Source organism: Athene cunicularia (assembly GCF_003259725.1).
Source record: "Athene cunicularia isolate RWA chromosome 1 unlocalized genomic scaffold, athCun1 chr1_part1, whole genome shotgun sequence".
In the NCBI taxonomy this organism is placed as follows: Eukaryota; Metazoa; Chordata; class Aves; order Strigiformes; family Strigidae; genus Athene; species Athene cunicularia.
The window spans coordinates 30,270,344-30,288,976 of NW_020799091.1; the positions used below are offsets into that span (position 1 = coordinate 30,270,344).

The following is an 18,633-nucleotide window of genomic DNA, read 5'->3' on the forward strand; positions in this document are numbered from 1 at the left end:
AAAGATACAACACACACAGAAAAGCAAAAACCACATTATGTTTCTCAGACATTTTTGCTATTAGGTGACACATAAACCAGATTAAAGGGCAAGTCTCAAAATACTTGTGAAGTAAACACTGCTTTTGTTTCTGTTAGACATGAAGATTGCAACTGTCTCAAACTCTGGAAATGTCTCCTACATTTTGAAGGGTGAAAAGATGTGTCACAAAAAATTTTTGAGAACATTTCCAAAATGTAGTAACAGTCACCATTTTTAAGACCAGAAACATCACCTTGTCTGATGTCCTACAAAGCACACGGCAAAAAATGCATTCACCCAGTAATTTCAACAATAAAATAATTCTCTATAATGGACCCAGAAGTTTCTATTCTTTCTTGGCCTATTCAATCCTTAACTTTGGTGCAATAAATATCTTCAGCATCAGACACTGAAGTATTTCTGTAATAACAAAAGCAATAGATGTACAAACCAGTGCCTTTTTTCTAATTCTACAAATACAAAACTGTCTTGGAAATGATGACCTAAATTTGTCAGTTCACTTGTTTTACACAGAGATAGCAGCAAAAAGACTAAGAGATAATAGAGGCCAGTAACTGCCCATTCATAACTTACATTAAAATAAGACACAGTGCTACACACTTCATAATTTCACTTAAAAAAATAGATAAAGAAATTTTTGCATACGTCTATACATCTGTACAGTTTGGAGAGACACACTAGAGTCCTTCTGACAGTAGGATACCACATTCCATGCAGATCTGCTGGTGAAATTGTGGTCTGGTGCCTGGCATTAAGGGATTCTGCTGAACCTGTTTAGAAGTAAAATATACACACATGAAAATCTTGCCCATCTATCCTTTTAGCTGAAGGAGACTGCAATACTGACTCTACTTTATACTGACCCCCTAGTAATAAGACACATTTTATTGCACCCAAACAGGTTAGGGTTTTTTTCCTTCTCAGCAGGTCAGCACTAGATTTCTGATGTGTATAGAGCATGCCTGCGGAAGACATGAATTCGCTTTCAGGGATGGCCCAGCTCGACCTTTTTTAATGAGTTAGTTTTACAGGCATGACTGCAATGACATCTCCCCCCCCAACACACACACACTTAACAGCTGAAAAGATCAAACAATTACTGGGAAAAAAAAAGCATAGGAGAAAAAAAAAAAAAAAAGGTTAGTGATCATGGAACTACAGGATACACTCTGGAAAAAAAAAAAAAAGGAAAAAAACATTCCATCAGTTCACTTCCTTGTGCTTTCCTTTTTGGTGAGGATAAATCTACATGGATTAAACAGTTGCAGAAAGTCTAGGGTTTAAACATCATGTTAATAATTGCAAAAATAATGGCAAAAATTTTTGTCATGAGGGGGTTGTAAATATAAGAGTGCTCCTCCTGAGTAACCTTCATAATAATTCTGTATGCTCAAAATGGATTTTCACAACATCTGATAGACAGAAGTCTTATATTATTTTCATTTTGTCCTTAAATCCTGGGAAACAGCTGAGGCAATAGCATCAAAACTCTGATTCCAAATAGCAACCATTCAAAAAAGTAAAATTTTTTAAGTTTTACCAAATGATGGAATAAGCACTCATGAAGTGTTTGTGTGAGCTATGTGAGAACTGTCTAAAATAATTCAGCAACATCTTTCTTACCTTTTGCAACAAAAAATTTATCATCACAGTCATTAGAAAGCCTGTAAGACCTTAGATGTCAGTTTGAGGTACCTAGACTATTTATTAGTCACTTCAGCTACTCCTGCAGGCACTGAAATGGGAGGGAGGCACCTTTGAAAGGCAAATAATCCCAATTATCTCAAACACATCTCCAAATTACACCAGTGGGTTCTCTTCCATCTCCTGAATGCAGGTAGGATTTACAGTACTTGAGAATGCCACACACCTGCTTGAAGCAAGATGAACTCCACTCAGTGGGATTTGTGAGTTCAGCTAGAAACAGCCAGAAATACTTTTGCAGGCCTTGCAAGCCAAAAGCAAGAAACTATCAGGTAATCAAAAGGAATATGAGAAACAACTGATAAAGAGCTAGGAAAGGTGCTGCTGAGAAAAATAACACTGTACCATTCTGAATAATGATAAAACAATTCTTCATGGATTTTAGACAAAAATTTAAAGGATTGTAACACTCAAATGACTGGCATCCAAAGACCCACATTTCATGGAATTTGTTTCCAGTTCACTGTGATTTACAGGCACATGGGTCACATTTTAAAAGTCTGAATTACTGTAAACAGCTAAAATTACTAACTGGTTTCAGTAAGTGGAAACGCAGTCAAAGCAAGAAGTCGCCTTCCCAAGTAAAGGCTAGAATCCTAGATGCTCAAAGCATTAAATTAAGAGACATGCCTGACACACCCTCTCATCTTAGCACAGCTAACAAACTGAAGCATCCTTAAGTACACATCTTGATGTGAGGGCTACTTTGCAGTAAAGAGCACAGAAGCTCAATTTTATACAAAGTACAACAGATACTATCAGCTACAAAAGTAGTTGCTTCACAGAGGCCACCAAAAGAGCAAGATTAAATTGCTTCTCATTCAAAAAAAGTTATTAAGAACCCTGAGACAATTTCACCTCTCAACATTTCTTATGAATTTCTCTAGGAAAACAACCCTTTAAGATATATGCAAATTTCTCACTGATGGTTCAAGTTAATGTTCACTCTCCATGATCTTTATGCATTAATTTGACAACATGAGATGTATTTCATACCAGATTTAACTAAGCTGCAGGACTCAGGATCTTCTAGTCGGACATCTGAAAACGAAGCTTCAGATGGCAGCTTCTTCTGTTCCTCTTTTAAACTCTGTGCAATTTGCTGCCAAGAAAAACATACCACAAAATTAATTTTTTTTCCTCCTAAAGGAGCACTACGCTGCTTTGATTACAATAGAGAAAAACATACTAAATTGCAAAAGGAGTCAGCTACACTCAGCTCCCCAATGTTTCAAAAACATTAAAAGATATCAAGACAGATGTTGCCAATACAGTAGCAGAAATGTTTCAATATCATTTAGGATTCACAAATATTACACAGATCTGTGTAAAGCACTGTTCCTTCTGTTTTGCCTCTTTTTACTGATCTCTAAATAATAACCAGTGAAGCCAAGTAGAAAGAGAAGCTCAATACAGGAGAACCCAATTCAAAACTCACTTGGATTTCATACAGATAATTTCTGTGATGGCTTTATTCCTACAAATGATATGTGCTGATGGCACTAAAGTACTCTCTAGTTTATTCCCTGCAGGAGTTCAACAAAAAGGTTTCCCCTAACATTACTCAACACTTCCACACTTCAACCTTTTTCACTACTTGGTCTGCTTCAAAGCAACAACAGGCAGCAAGAACGAGCAAAGAACTGCATTAATATTTGAGCAGAACAGCACAAGAAATATTTCTGCCCTGTGCTTTTAACATTTTAATAATTTATTTACTCAGAGAGAAGGTCTCTAAATAGCAAGTTTTTGAGGTTTAAAAGCAATCAAGTAGCAAAATGAATCTCAAACCAGGCAAAAACACAGAGTCTTATGAGGACATATGAAGAGCAGAATAATTCCTCAACTTAGAATGAACTGTAAAGCTCACTTCTTCCTAACAGAATGGCCACAGGACCCTAGTTAGAAAAAAGGCCTTGTAGACTAAGTATCTGCATTGACTGCCTACAGCAGTTACAGCTAACATTAAAAAGTTCTCACAACCTTTTTTTCATCAGTTCTATTCACACAGTTTTAGAAAAAAAAAAAACAACAACCAAACCTGTACTCTTAACAGTTATACTGGTAAAACTTCTGATCACTAGTTGTTCTGAATGGAGGCATCCCATTTAGCTATACTTCATGTGGTGGGGTTCTCAATTACTATATTTGCTTTTTCTTCAGAAGCTTATTCATCCTTAAACTTGCAGCATAAAGGGCAAGTATTCTACAAACTCGCTAGCTTCAGGATTTCTAAATGCTCTCCTAAAAACCTATGAATGTCCCTTATAATCACGAAAGCACCAACTACAACATAATAAAAGCTTTAGACATGTATAAAGACAAGATTATAGCAACATGAGCTCCCTACTACAAAGTTTCTTAGTGCATGTTTACAGGCAAGAACCGAACACAAAAATGTACCATTATACAATGTTAATTTCTCCCAGCCCACAGCAAAAAATACATAGCTATAAAGTTTCTGCATTTTATATAAGTAGTGCTCTGATACTGAAGTCAAACAACAGCCTCTCTACCAAGTAGTCAGTTGTAAATAAGTCCTACAATTTGCTAAGCACCACCAGCTATTCTGATAGATAGACAGAAAGCAGAATAGAGCAATAAAATCTAGTCTTGCCAGTCCATGTAGCAATTGTTGTTCTTAGACAACTCAATCCTTTGACAGCTTGGGCCTCTCATTATAAAGTGAATGGCAACAATTATTTGGGGGATCTTTATTATGTTTAATCCCTTCCATGTAATGCTACCTTTCAGTCGCATATTAAATGCAGTTTGCTCTAGCCAAAAACTAATTTAAAGTCTTTCATTAGCCACTTTATTTCTGTGAGTAGTTTTATTCTAAAATACTAATAACAGGAATACTGACTCAAAGGGCTTTCAATGACTACAAAAATGGGCAATACTGGTAAGAATTTAAATAAAGGCTACTGGAAACCATTGCTGGCATGTTAAATCATCTAAAGGTACAAGCAAGCCTCCACTCACACTGTCTGAGCATAGTGTACACCACCATAGTGCATACCAAATACTAGTTGACCAGTAATTCTGAAAACAAACTTGCAGCTAACTGTGCCAGTCTAAGGCTTCTCTGCAACTCCGGCTCAACTGGAAAATAGACTGGGTGATATCTGCTATTTATGAAAGTAAATAAAAATATACTGTTATGAGAGAAAAATTCAGAAGCTTCAAGTTTAGATAAAACTGTTAACTGTGAGAACTATCTCCAGTTTTACTGGGTTTGACATAAAATGTTCTCTGACATCTTAGGGTCATAATTTAGTCAGCAGGTGTCAATTTGTTAGTAGCACTAATGATAAATACACCTAAGAACTGGAAAATCTGATCTGCAAAACACTATACTACACAACTGTATATACTGCATGTAAAAAGAAAACAAATCAAGGACAACAAAACCGCCGATGCTATACCTCCATCATTTCCAACTTGTCGGGATATGCAAGATCACCTGGAGCAGGCTTGTAGCCTGTGATATCAGTCTGAATGTAAATATGCGTCCTATAGACAAGACGCTCCTGTACATCTTCCAACATCTGCTTGACACCAGCTGCAAATGCACCCAGTTGTTCAGCTGGCAAAAGTAAAAAAAAGAAGTACAAATTTGTTAAATTAATTACAAAACAAGCTTATAGACGCAGAAGTTTGCAGTACAGCATATAGAACCACTACAAAACTAGCTTGCTGCAGATAGATCAGACTATTTTTGGAGCAGTGGCATGCAGGCAAATTTGTGACAAACAAGAAATTCCTGAACTTCATATTGCAGTTCCTTCAGCTTCCCAAATACTCATTAGATTGTGAAAATGCAATCTCATACTGGTAACAGCAGATGCCATGTTAGAATTAAGCATTTTAATTAATTGAGACCTGGGTACGTCGAGTGGCACTTCTGCCTGGACACCAAACCAGCATGCTTTGGTTCTATCATAGCCAATGCCTGCAGTGTGACTGTCAGGAGTTGACAAGCTAATTCATCTATCTACCTACCAGAACAGATGATCCAAAGCAACTCACATCCAACTTAAGAACTATTATATCAGCCTGAGTCTAAGTAGTAAAAAAATCACTACTTAAGATTAGCCAAAAGATTATGTCACAAATTTTTTTCTCATTCCCAACAGTGTTACAATTCTACTTCCAGGAAAATAAGCAGTTCTTTGTGATACTGGCATAGCTTCAGAGACAAAGAGCTACGCTGTGTTATATACCAGCTACCAAGTATGATATATGTTTACCACTTGGTGCAAGGTTAAAGACTGAAATGATTCCAATATGCACTGGTCATACTAAGGAAATGAGACAGATATTTTTACTGATTGTCAGCTCACTGTTATGAAACTATGAGCTCTGTGAACACTTTCAGAACTCCAAAATCTCTATCAGGTATGTAAGTCCTCTGCTGAAGTTACAATTCCTAGTCTGAGAAACACTATGTCAAGCAGAATGAAAAATGAGGTTTGCATTCCTTTGTTTTATCATCATGTATGCAGAAAGCTCTACACAGATGATGCATCAGCAGGGCCAAGCAAAGAAATCAATTCATTTGAAATGTTCATTTAAATCTATCCTGGTGTATGTATAAGCACTGGGTGGATGCTTGGTTGCATCTGTACAATCTAGAGAAAATAGGACTCTATAACATCAGTATATTAATCCAGGGAATCTAGATAAAATCTAGGGATTTTTTTTTTTTGCCTAGGCAATTTAATAATTATATCAGTTGACAGTTAAAACCAATAAGGTTCCATCTAAGAGTTACCATTGTTCTGTACATGATCTTCAAGCATCTCATTTTTGAGAATCCCGCAGAGTTCCGAAAGTGTCTCTAAGTGAATGACATGGATGATCATTGGCCTCAGGACATCATACAATGAAAGACACAGCTTCTCCAAGAGTTCACTATGAAGAAAAAATAAAACAAAGCAAAACACTTTCAGGATTCCACAATATGAAAATAAAACTTTATCACAAACATGGATTATTCTATGGCAAAGATTTTTCAAAGGAGGGTGAGAAAATGCAACATGGTATCAGAGAAGACTTAAGAAAGGACTGTTTAAAACAAACCCCTGATTTCCTACAAAGCCTTTTAAGACATAAAATGCTTAAAAAGGTGTTAGAGTTTTGAATTCATTTTAAAATAAAAACCCAGAAATAACCAACTAACAACTCAACCTGTCAGAGGGGGGAGATAATGCAAATTGGTTTACTTGGCTTCTGTGTATGGAAATGCTCCTGCTGAGCTCCAAAATCATACCCCCAATTTCCTCTTGAGAAAAGGCTCATCTTTTTCCAAGTATTCAACAGTTTATTAGAACCAGGAGCACACGAAGTGGGACACAGGAGAAGCTTTGTAGCCTTTCCTATAACAACTTCCAACACTGCAGGGCATGCTTTCGAATCTAACTGACATTATGGTATCAATGCAATATGAGACACCAGAAATCCCACTTTATTTTTTTCCCTTCCATGTTCAAAGTCATGCTTATCTTGGTTAAGACACCAGTAGCATTCATTCTAGACATTTCTGCCATTCTCAATGGCACTTCACTAATCACAGATTAGCTAATAATTCAAGTAATTCCCCAGTTAGGCCTGGAAATACAAACACTAAGAATATTTAAGTATTTACCGTGTGGTACAGTCATTGATTTTATTGCACTACTTTTTTTTTTAATTAATGAAGAATGTCTGACAATAGGACAAAGACACTTCAGTTCCTTTCAGACAGCAGACAAAAAATGCTCACAAACATTCTGAATGTTTCTATTCTGTTGCATTATATAGCTTTACAAGCAACTTGATAAAACAGTAATTCTCTATGTTAAAAGCATAAACAAAGGAGAAAGTTTCAACAGCCTTATTAAATACAACACTCAACCTTGGATGTCTACTCTTGACTAGATTTTTGGTAAACTTATCAGAGCACCTCAGCACTTCAGATAAAAATGAGGCTATTTATTAGGCAGCTAATAAAAACCTAATAAAGTAGTTACTCTTTGAAATATTTTCTCCAAAATATTTTACTTAAATGTCGGAAAAAAAGGGAAGTAAGTTCTTATGAAAGAAGGTAACTATTTTGCATCAAAATCAAAATTAAAAAATAAACAGAAGTCTATTCTCAATCTTGATGTGAAGAACAACAGTGATAAAATTTCTCTCTGAACAACATTTTACACTGATTTCAATTAGGAATGTTAACTTCAGGACTTGGACCAAGATAGCTAAATTGGTTCTGAAAACAATTAAGTTAGGTCACCTCAAATCCTGAGCATGTCCCACACAAGACCTCAATTACTCAGAAAAGACTGCTGTTACTCTGGCACTATGGCTTATTTCTAGTGAGGCTTTACGCATTTATGGTTTTCTTTCAGCAGGTTGGATAGTGGGCAGTATTTTTTCCAAGTTACACTAATTCAACTCAAGATGCACTTGACTCTAAAATAATACAACACTCAAAAACAGTGTCTCAGTTATATTAATAGAAACACACTTTACTTATGAACATCATAGCAAGGGAACATGACCTGCCCAAATTTCAAAATTAAATATCATTATTAAAAGATACCAGCAAATTGGAGAAGGGGTATAATCTAATCAGTTGCTCTAATATTACAGGTCTGTTGTAAAAAAACCTACAATACTTTCATAATGCAATTACCATGTGAAGACAACAACCTGTCCCTCTTCTAGATCTAGGCAGAGGAGATACAGATACCCTTCTCAGGTGTCCACTACTCTGCCTTCCATTCAGACCACACACAGGCATATGCAAATATTCCTTGACCATAAAGGCAGCTCAGTAAGTCTAAACCCTTGATGAAAAACAGCTGGAGTTCATCAGCTTAATTTTACACTGAAGTAAATAAAAAGCACTTCTGCAACTGACTGTGCAAACCATTGGTACAGAGGCAGTACAAAAACATCTGAGAGCTGTAGCACAGTAAACTCTACAGCTACTTGCAAAGCAACTGTGCGTCTTCATCTCTTCCAGACCATCTACAGAGCATTTACATTACTCAGATTATTTATGCTTATGGAGAATGTAAACTATCAGCTTTGCCTGAAGAAGAAAGAAAAAAGAACATCAAATTTTGATGCATAAAGTGATTGAGGCTTTTTTTTCTTGCTGGTTCTTACCAAACCAGTTCAATGCAACCCTATTTGCCATATAACACTGTCTGCTATATCACAGCATAGTAAATACAACATTTAGAAAAACAAAACCAGCATGTACCACCTACTCCAGTTTTGGTGTTGGTTTTGTGAAGAACTCATTGTAAAGCTGGTGTTCATCCTGACATACATGGACCATAAAGGCACAACCACTTCGCACCTGTATTCACAGAAAGGCAAATGCTTGATTACTAAATTATTTTTCTCACTTCAGTAGCACAGGAGCTATTACAGACACTATATTATACATCATTATATTGTATATTGCATTATCAATATTATTATTATTGCTACAGTTATGATTAAATTGAAGCTTTGTGAAATTCAGAATTATTGAGATCAACTAAAAAGATGTTACGAGCCAAATAAAAGCTTATCGTGCAACTTCTGTCCCTTTTTGTTTCTGATTAAATTTAAGTAACCACATTTTATGCTTTTGCAAATATCCCCTTAAGTAGCAGAGCAGTTTTTACAGAATAATCTTCCACAAAACATGCATTACTTGAAAATATTAGTAAAATTTTAATGATTCAAAAACCAGAAACGAAACTGATAATTCTGCATGTAAATGACTGCATTAAGTAAGTACATTTTACTTGGGAGGGGGAGAATTAAAACATAACAAAAACCCCACAATACATGACTACTTTACCTACCAGAGCACAATGGTCTCTGTTGTTCTGACTGGTTAATTCTGTAACAGTGCTAGCAATACTTGGACCAAGCAAAAGCTCCCTCTGGTCAAGGTAACACTGATGGATTTCATTGAGAACTTGTTGATACCTAGCCAAGAAATTAAAAGAGTAACTGCATCCTGAAGATCATTTTCCAGTAAGGTAAAATTCATTCTAATACCCTCTTTTAGGTCTACATAATTTCAATTTTTAAAACTTTCTTTTAAATGAATAATGTGTTAAACAGTACTTAAACAAAAGTAAAGATTTTCAAAACTTAAAATTATTGAAAATAAATTATGTAGACATACTCACTCCGGCATTTTTTCAGATCTTTGCTCTACTTGTTCAATAAGAGTCTACTCAACAAAAAGAAAAAACTATTATCAGTAAATTATTTTTTCCTAATAATTGGAAAATAGTTTGCAGTCTTTTTCCATGGACACAATATGCAATCTTTGGACATTCACACTTGCACAATATGTAATCCTTGCATTCACACTACTAATAAATTCAAACCCCATTTTCATAGCTTCCCTTTTAACAGTTAGTTCCCAGCCTACTTACTCTGACTTTGGGAGCAGCTGCTCTGAATTTTACATAAAACAGCGTAAAGGCATTGTCAGAATTTGGCACAGCTGAAGGATCCTGAAAGAAGAGATGAGTAATTGGTTAAAAAGGAGAATACTATATTTGGCTTGTAGTATTTAATGGCTGAGATAATTAGGCTCTGGTTCTTTACGCTTATACTGCCAGTGGAACAGCCCTTTGCCACTTTCCACCTAGAAAGGCACTCTTGTTTCAGAACTCAGCTAAAGCCAGATGGAAGAACAAAACCCAAAATAAAAGTTTCAACAGTCTCTACAACAAAGTAACATTTTCAGTAATTACAGCATTCTCCACTAGAGACAATATTCTCTGGACCTGCCACAGTAGTACTGATTGTTGCTCCTTAATCTACAGTACTAAAATGGAACAAAATTTCCCTTTTATCTCACAGTCCTAGGTAGAGAATCTAAGTTTCAGCTCTCATTAAAGCTTCAACTGGAATGTCAAGTTTTCTCAAGTTTTCTCAAGTTTTCCCTGCCACTTCCCAGCTTAGCTGGACAGACAGCTTGAACTTAGACAAGTTCTACCAGTAATGAACCAGAGCAGAGACCAAATTTAGCCACCAGGCTTTTTTCCCCTTATCCCTACTGATGAAATAAAGAGAAGCAGACGGCCTTCCCTTGAAACATGGTGGGGACTAGAAAACTCTTCCACCTTCCCCATCTCCTTTCAACCCCGTGAGCAACCTGATCATCCTTATACACATGCAGATCAAAATGCCCAAACACTCACATGTGAGAAGTAAAAAAAGAACATCTAGCTCTCATCAGTCCCTTTCCAGTCCTGACAAGACCTCTTGTTGTGTTGCAACAGGAAATCTCAACACTTGATCACAACTGAAGACCACTGGTCCAGTACTGCACTTCTAGCAGAAGCAGAGAAATATGCAAATATCCACAAAACTGCCATGCAGATGGGAAGGAGGAGGTCATCTAACTCCTAAAAGAGGTCTCCTTCCTGACTTGAACCTCCTAAGCAGCAATTCAAATCCAGAAGGTTTTACTTCTTTCTGTAGTCATGTTTATTACCAGAGATATTCAGTTCCACTTCAATTTAGCTCAGTCATTGCAATCAATTGGCATCAAACCAAGCTATGGTACTTTTTTTAGAATTAAAAACTAGCTTTATACCAAACATGAAAAATGTTCAATGACACTTAACCAAGATCTTCACTCCAGAAGTATCCTTTAGCAAGCTTTCATAAGCATTGTCTAAAATCTCCTTCTTCAGGTTTACCAATTCTCAATTCTATCATATTTCAATTTCACTGGTTATCCCTCACAACAAGTTTGCCTGTAACAGGACTGAGTGTAAGGCATACAACAATTAATTGGAGGAAGGAAGGACGGACGAAAGTGGATAGAAAGAGACATTCTCCTCTTTCTCCTCTGCCAAAATACTGCAGCACTAGACTGTTAACATTTTAATGAGAACAAGAAACCTCCCTATTTGCATTCATGCCTAAGTCCTACTGAAGTGAGTAAAGCATCTAACTCTAACCCTGTGACTCTCTAACATTGCTGTCAACTTTTTCAAACTAACCAAAAGATATGCCAGAACTATTAGGGACTTGTCACAGTTATTCTCTGCAGCTACACATACACTGCAGACTTATCAGAAAGAAATATTTAGATGACCAAGAGCATCCAAGAATACTCATTGAAATATAACACTGAAAGTCATGTCATGAACTCAAAGAGTTGTCATGCTTTAACAGTTTTCATCCTACGACATGCAGCTCCTGTATACTTTCTGCAAGTATTCCCTGCAACCTCTCCGTCTCTAATGATCCAACTCCAAAACAGGCCCCCACAGTACTTGTATTTCTCATGTGCACCTTCCCTGTTTGACAACTGAGATGGCAGCGTGTGCTGTAGCTGAAACAGAGCTAGTGTGCAAACTGGTTCAGGAAAGCTGCCTGGCTGCTGCCTCTCAGTTGTTTATCCATCCCTGGCCTTCACAGAGGTTACTGTTCACCTATCTCAATTCACCTACTTCATCATCTTCAATATCCAGCATTTTTTAATTATTATTTTAAAATCTTTTGGGTCACTAGGTCTCTGTCAGATTCAGCTGAAATTTGGCCAATCTACATAAACACTGTGGTATAGGACTGACCTATTTTCACACAAACTTGCTGACACCTCCCACCCTCAAAAATAAAAAAACTGAACAGTGTTACAATAGACATTTCAGTACAGCTTGAGTTACCATTTACTGATTTGACCTTACCCTTTTCATTAACTGGCTTGTGAGGTTCTGTAGTGTATTCACAGTGTATGTCTTGATAAGGTGCATAGCTTTAGAAAGGCATTGTTTAAACTTAACCAAATATACAGGATAGTCTTTAAAATTTGGCTGAAAGAAATAAAAAATCCATTTCAAATACAAACAATAAGAGTCGAAAATTTATCAAAACTTTAAATACTATTTTACTAGCTAGAAATACTAGTTTGTACAAACTAAAAGCACTATTTCATAAAAATTAAACAATATTAAGCACATTGAGTAAAAATTTCTTAAGTTTATAAACCATTATCTTTGCTTTCTTACTGTATTTGGCAGAGATAATATTTTACAGGAAAAAAATACCACAAAAATTTTATTAATACATACTTTTGAAACTATTAAGATTTAACTAAGAACAATACAGAATTACTTACATGCGATGAAATATATGCAATACAATCATCAAGCTTAGCCAGCATGGGAATGAATCCTTCACTGTTCACAGAGAGTGTAGGGGAATTCAATTTCTTTGAAAAACAAGACAAAGCATCATTGTAAGGAACCTGAGTAACTTAGTATTGGTGACAAAGTTCAAAAGATTGGTACACTTTAATTTTCTAAGACTAAAAAACAGTGAAATAATACTTACGGTGTTGATGTTTTCCAGCTCATTAAAATAAGAAAGTTTCTGCTGGATGTTTTCAGCCAGATCAACAAGTTCTGACTATTAAAAAACAATAAATGAAAGAAAATCAGCAACCTAACAAGTACTTTAAATATATATATTTTATATAAATATATATATAAAATTATTCAGCCTCCCTTTCAGCTCTCAGCACACACCAGTGTTAACTAGGTCTAGATAACTTACAACTAAGTCAGTACAACAAAAGATGCAGAATACAGCGGTGCTCTCTTGCTCTCTCTTACCAGAAAGAGACATATTACTCTCAATAGTCTATTTAAAAACATATATTCTACAGGTTTGTCAGCATTCCACAGATACTACTGCATACAAGCAGCAGTGCTGTCGTCAGTATTACAGAGAACTGTAGAAATCCTGTACTTCAAGACTGGAGACAACTTAAAAGTTCTCACTTATCCAGTCATGCTAAAAAGACATGTTCATTATATCTCTGTTGGAGCAGTTCATGAGGAGAAAGAAAGTATCTAGGAAATAAGCTTATAATGTAAAAACAAAAAAAAATCTTATAATAACCAGCTCAAAATAGTTCCATAAATTATTAATCTCAATCACGTCTGCACTTGTCAGGCATCAGTTTAAAAAGTTCATCTAGCTATCTCCTTCTCAATTAAAGTGCTTATCAACACAAAATGAACATTTTACTGCACAGAGCCTGATACCCTAGCCGCAAGTGAAACACACCAAAGCAAATGGCAGGATTGTCACACTGCTCACAAGTTTTCCCAGCCTAAGAAAAATAAACTTTATGGTATCTTAGAAATTTCCAGTAATCCTCCCATCAAAGATTACCTGCTCTTTCAGAAGTTGTTCACAGGCCTCGTGCAGCGTTCCCGTCTTTGTGGACACAAAGAGATACTGTTTTTTCAGTGACTCCAGGTGCTGAAGGGCACTATTCACATCATTCAAGATAGCATCACACTGCTCCTGAAAGCCAGACAAGTAATCCCGCATTTGCCTAGAAAAAGAGAATCAACAGAAGTAAAATTTCACTTGCCGTATTTGCAAATCCAGCTGCCTGCAGTGACACTGCCACTACCTTTCCCTCTCTAGGAATATATGATCACTTGCATCAAGCAAGAGTGCACAATAAGCAGATGTTTAATGACCCACAGAAAAAAACATAGCTACAGGGTTTGGAACAGTCACTATGATAACTCCATTTTCCTGTCATTCCTTATAGCAAACCTACCCAGAAAGCAGCAGCATGCACCACAGCTAGTCTGGAGCACATGAATACTGTCTAAACAGACAGCACAAACAGAAAGACTACTTCAGGTTACTTCTAGCAGCCAAATTCCACTTGCCTTGCTTCTAATAGGAGTGTTGTTATAATCTGGGTCTTTTCTATACAGTTTTCAGTTTCCATTCAGAAATTACTTTTACTCTCCCCTAAAGCAGCTGAAATTATCCAACAGGATTCAAAACTTAGTGTGCAGATGGAAAGTGCCTTAAATGAAATAGATCTGGTATCTAATGTCTCCAAGTTTATCTAAAGCTCAGTGAAGATATAAACTCCAAATGATCACTAAACATATATCAAACATTCAGCTTGACTAAAATATAATTTAAAATTAATTACTCTTGGATGTCAGCTAAAACTTCTGAGCTCTACTTTACCACATACCAAGCAGCAAGTAAAATTACAATTCTCTGTAATCATGTGCAATCCTTTAGTTGCAAAAGGCAAAAGACAACTTATTTTCCTCCTGTTCCTCTGGCCTCCTGCAAATTACATATTGGCCATCCTATAAAGCATTCTGCATCCATGGCACACTTATGTATTCATGTGAGCTATTATGAAAATGTCAAGTGACAAGTAAAAGGGTGTTACTCTTTTTTTAGATCTTTTTAGGCCCATCTGATCATGGGCTTAGTATATGCCTAAACCTCTGCTTTTAGAAAACATCACATCCTCAAATGTCAGAGCAAGAGAAGAAGAGACAGACCAAGGAAAAGCTGAGAAAAACAGAAGAAGGGAATACAGCAGCATCTTTTTGTGGCCAAGGGCAAGTTTGTAAAGTCTCAAAACACAAGACAGTTTCCCTAAAAGCCATCGGTGGATTTGGCTAAGCCATTCAGCTATACTTCAGACTCTTGAAGAGTAACCGCAGAAGTTAGTGGGAAAAGGTTCTTCCGAGCCTGATGGAAAAGTCAGTTTGACAAAAATAGATGAGAATGCCAAGTCTCAAAACCAGAGTTGAGCAAAGTGTCAAGGAATGCTGGGAATGTAGATACAGAAACACAGCCATAGTCACTGCAGAAATGACAACCAGCCACACCTGCTTACACAGTCTCGCCCTCAGAGGATGCCATTTCAATACCAGCAGCAGTTGAAAAGGCATACGAAAGCTCTTAGATAGCCTCTGTCTACAGCCCTGTCCAGAAGCCAAAATTAATTTCAATCTGGCTTAATATACTGGGCAGTTCAGAATGAAATCGGAGGCCCTTTTAACTGCTCTGTCACAAGGGCAATTGTCTTCAGGATGGGTGTAGGGCATACTGCCTTGGAAAACTTCAGCTGTTCCAACATATTCCCCCATTCCTCACCAGCTGAATCTGAATGCGTGCTAACATTACATTGACACGATGAAGTCCTTCAAGGTTTAAATTGCTTACAGTGAAAGGAACTGAGGAAGAACACATACCTATACTTGGCACCTTCATCTTGATCCATCTGTGTTTGTACCTGAGCAAACCAGGAGAAGAACTAGAAGAGATTTTATGGTGTGAATAACACAGATATCACATGAAATAAATTAAAAAAATAATCAGATCTATGAAATTAAGATGAGCTTTTGTTAAAAACAGAGCTCTTCCATAACTTAATTATTAATCAAGCAAACAAACAATTAACTCCTCATTGTAGGTCCCTTCCAAATGAAATACTCTATTCCTCCACTAAATTAAAATGGGAAAGACTGAATTTCATCTGGCTTTATTTGCACAAGAACAGGCTGTGACATTAGAAAGAGTGGGAGGGGGCATGACATCCTTCTATATTATGACACCACCAGCTTACTAAAGGGGTGCTTTACTCTCACATAAGATTCCACTCAAAATGGGAAAAGTATCTGTCACTTAAGAGCTAAGACTTCAATAATTTTTTCCCCCCACGTTTCTTCATGCATCTTGAAAACAGACCAAAAAAAATGTAACAAACCCACCAAAAGCTATGCAAGAGACAAATCTCACAGAATTCTCTGAAGATTACTGCAACTTGGAGGTTATTCAGCATCACTTACCTGTTGTGCTGTTTCAATTCTTTCATCCTCCATCCCCAGCACAGCAAATCCTTTTAAGAGGACATCCTCTGTGGATTCTGGCACTGCAGCTGTCAGCGTGACAGTTAGTGACTGAGATGTTAGGCTGCACAAATCTTCAATCGGAAGCTGCTTGCAAAACCCCAGAAATTTTAAAGAACTTACTAAGAATTAGTATATTCAGCTCAATTACAGTAACACAATCCAAAGCATCAACTTAAGAAAATCACAGGCATCTACTTTTGAAGAAACAAATGCAATGGACGTTTTATCAATATGATAATAAACCAACAAGTACCATACCTATATATTCAGAAATACCTAACAATGTTTTTTTTAAGTCAGAAAATATTATACAGCATTTTATACACGCACACGTCTGTGTAAGAACAGAAACTGAATGTACGTGTACCTGACATACTAATGAGCTATACTTTAATTTCCAATTTAACTGGTTCTATACACAGAGAAACACACTAGAAAGTGTCTGAGAACATAAGAATTCAGAACACAGACACAAAAATAAATGCCACTGTTGTCTACACTACGTGGCGACACCACCAGACAGGGATTGTCATATTTTTTTGCCAGACATTCAGAGAAAACTCAAGACTTAACACTGCAAGAATTTATTCAGGAAATAGTGTTTTAAACGCTTTTATTGAAGAAGTCAAGCTAAAAAGAAAGGAGTTTTTTTCAGAAGACAGGAAATAGCTCTGCTGAAGGGGCATTATTGGCCACAATGACTTTTTAAGCAAGAAAAATATGGAAAAAGTAACTTGAGAGAAATTGTATTTAAGTATGATTGGAGACTATTAATTAGTTTATATGGAAGAAATTAATTCATGAAAAAAAAAAATCCTTAGATAGTGTTAATTACCCTTTTTAATTCACTTGACCAGTAAAGTACATTTCCTATTGCTGAGAACATCAGTAATACAAAAACAGAAAACACTACTTAAAATACAAATTGGTATCTTTCTAGAAAATTACCCAGTTAGTAAAACATTCATTGCCTGGTAATATCAGTCCACCAAAGAAAGAACAATCAAGAGTTCAACTATTTGAGAAAAGGCAGATTGACCTATCTTGTTCAACTTCCACATCTTTCTCACCCACGATCCAAAACAGGCAGGACCCTAGCTGGGGAGCCAGGGTTTCTCTCATGCCTGCTACTGAGGAAAAGATGAGTCCATCAGAGCCTGATTTTTCAAAGAGCTGAGACACCACAGTCCCAATCCACTTCAGCAAGAGCCAAGACCAGCTGAAGTACTCAATGTCTTAGCATCCCTGTTGTCCTGACTGGCAAATATGGTACCTGCCTTGTTGCAAAGCTGGTTTAGATCCTTGAGAACATCCCTCCAATAGCACTACATCCTTTTACAATCATTTTGGATGCCTGCCAATATTTACTTCAGTGCAGTTGCATACAGTTTACATTAAAAAGAAACGAGGAAGCATGAGATGAAACAGGTGCATTTCAGGAAGGAATTGCTCTACCCCCTCCCCTCTGTTACTATGACCTTTCTGACTCTTGATGAGAACCAACTTTGTTGATTTTTAGGACACTGTATCTTGTGCTATGATCCTGTTCAAATAGAAAACCTCTCATGAAAAGTGCAGTTAAGGAATGCAAACGTTTCATTCCCCTTCTCTTTGTCGACAATGAGGCATTCATAAATATTCACCTCGTCAGAGTTTGATATTTTATAACTGAGTGGAGACCACGTCTTCCACGGCAATGACAAATTATTAAGCTTTTTACCCCTATTCCTGGCTCATCGAATCATCTGTAAGTCATATCAGGAAATAACTTTGGTGGCCGCAGCTATGCATTGATCGGAATCAACTTAAGAGGACCAAACCCATGTAACTCCGCGACTAAAGCTTACAATTTCAAGCGGACAAACTTTGATGAACTGAGGGAAGTAGTAAAGGACAGGCTGAGAAAACCCCGTGGATCTTAAGAAGCAAACTGCTAGCGCTGCCCACACCCTCCCTGCAAGCCAGGGCGGGTGGGCAGCACGGCGGCATGAGGCGCCTCGGCAAGGCTGAAGGAAGGGCGAGACGCCGCGAGGGAGGCGAAACGAGGCGACGTGCTGGGGAAGCGGCTGTGGGCGCCGCGGGGAGCCGAGAGCTCGGGGCTAGAACGCAAAACGCTGCTGAGCAGCCCCCTAAACCCCGGGGGAGAGCGGCGGCCCCACAGGCCCCAGCC

The 18,633-nt window shown here is 37.1% G+C and overlaps 2 protein-coding genes across 2 annotated transcripts in view; both read right to left on the minus strand.

Annotated features, from left to right (window-relative positions):
* COG3 (component of oligomeric golgi complex 3) overlaps positions 1–16,837 on the minus strand; it is a 25,161-nt gene extending 8,324 nt beyond the window's left edge. Inside the window, exons 1-16 of the mRNA XM_026866490.1 lie at positions 16,831–16,837; positions 16,401–16,582; positions 15,804–15,865; positions 13,948–14,113; positions 13,102–13,176; positions 12,887–12,979; positions 12,456–12,581; positions 10,182–10,262; positions 9,930–9,973; positions 9,597–9,723; positions 9,009–9,100; positions 6,524–6,663; positions 5,175–5,335; positions 2,743–2,848; positions 656–812; positions 275–287 (exon numbers count right to left, since the gene is read on the minus strand). Of these exons, the coding sequence (XP_026722291.1) occupies positions 275–287; positions 656–812; positions 2,743–2,848; positions 5,175–5,335; positions 6,524–6,663; positions 9,009–9,100; positions 9,597–9,723; positions 9,930–9,973; positions 10,182–10,262; positions 12,456–12,581; positions 12,887–12,979; positions 13,102–13,176; positions 13,948–14,113; positions 15,804–15,865; positions 16,401–16,582; positions 16,831–16,837 (1,632 nt within the window). The remainder of the gene's footprint in view (positions 1–274; positions 288–655; positions 813–2,742; positions 2,849–5,174; positions 5,336–6,523; positions 6,664–9,008; positions 9,101–9,596; positions 9,724–9,929; positions 9,974–10,181; positions 10,263–12,455; positions 12,582–12,886; positions 12,980–13,101; positions 13,177–13,947; positions 14,114–15,803; positions 15,866–16,400; positions 16,583–16,830) is intronic.
* The window catches only part of SLC25A30 (solute carrier family 25 member 30), a 29,302-nt gene continuing 17,655 nt past the window's right edge, over positions 6,987–18,633 (minus strand). The window contains exon 12 of the transcript XR_003398014.1: positions 6,987–6,999. The gene's annotated coding sequence lies outside the window, so the exon portion shown is untranslated. The remainder of the gene's footprint in view (positions 7,000–18,633) is intronic.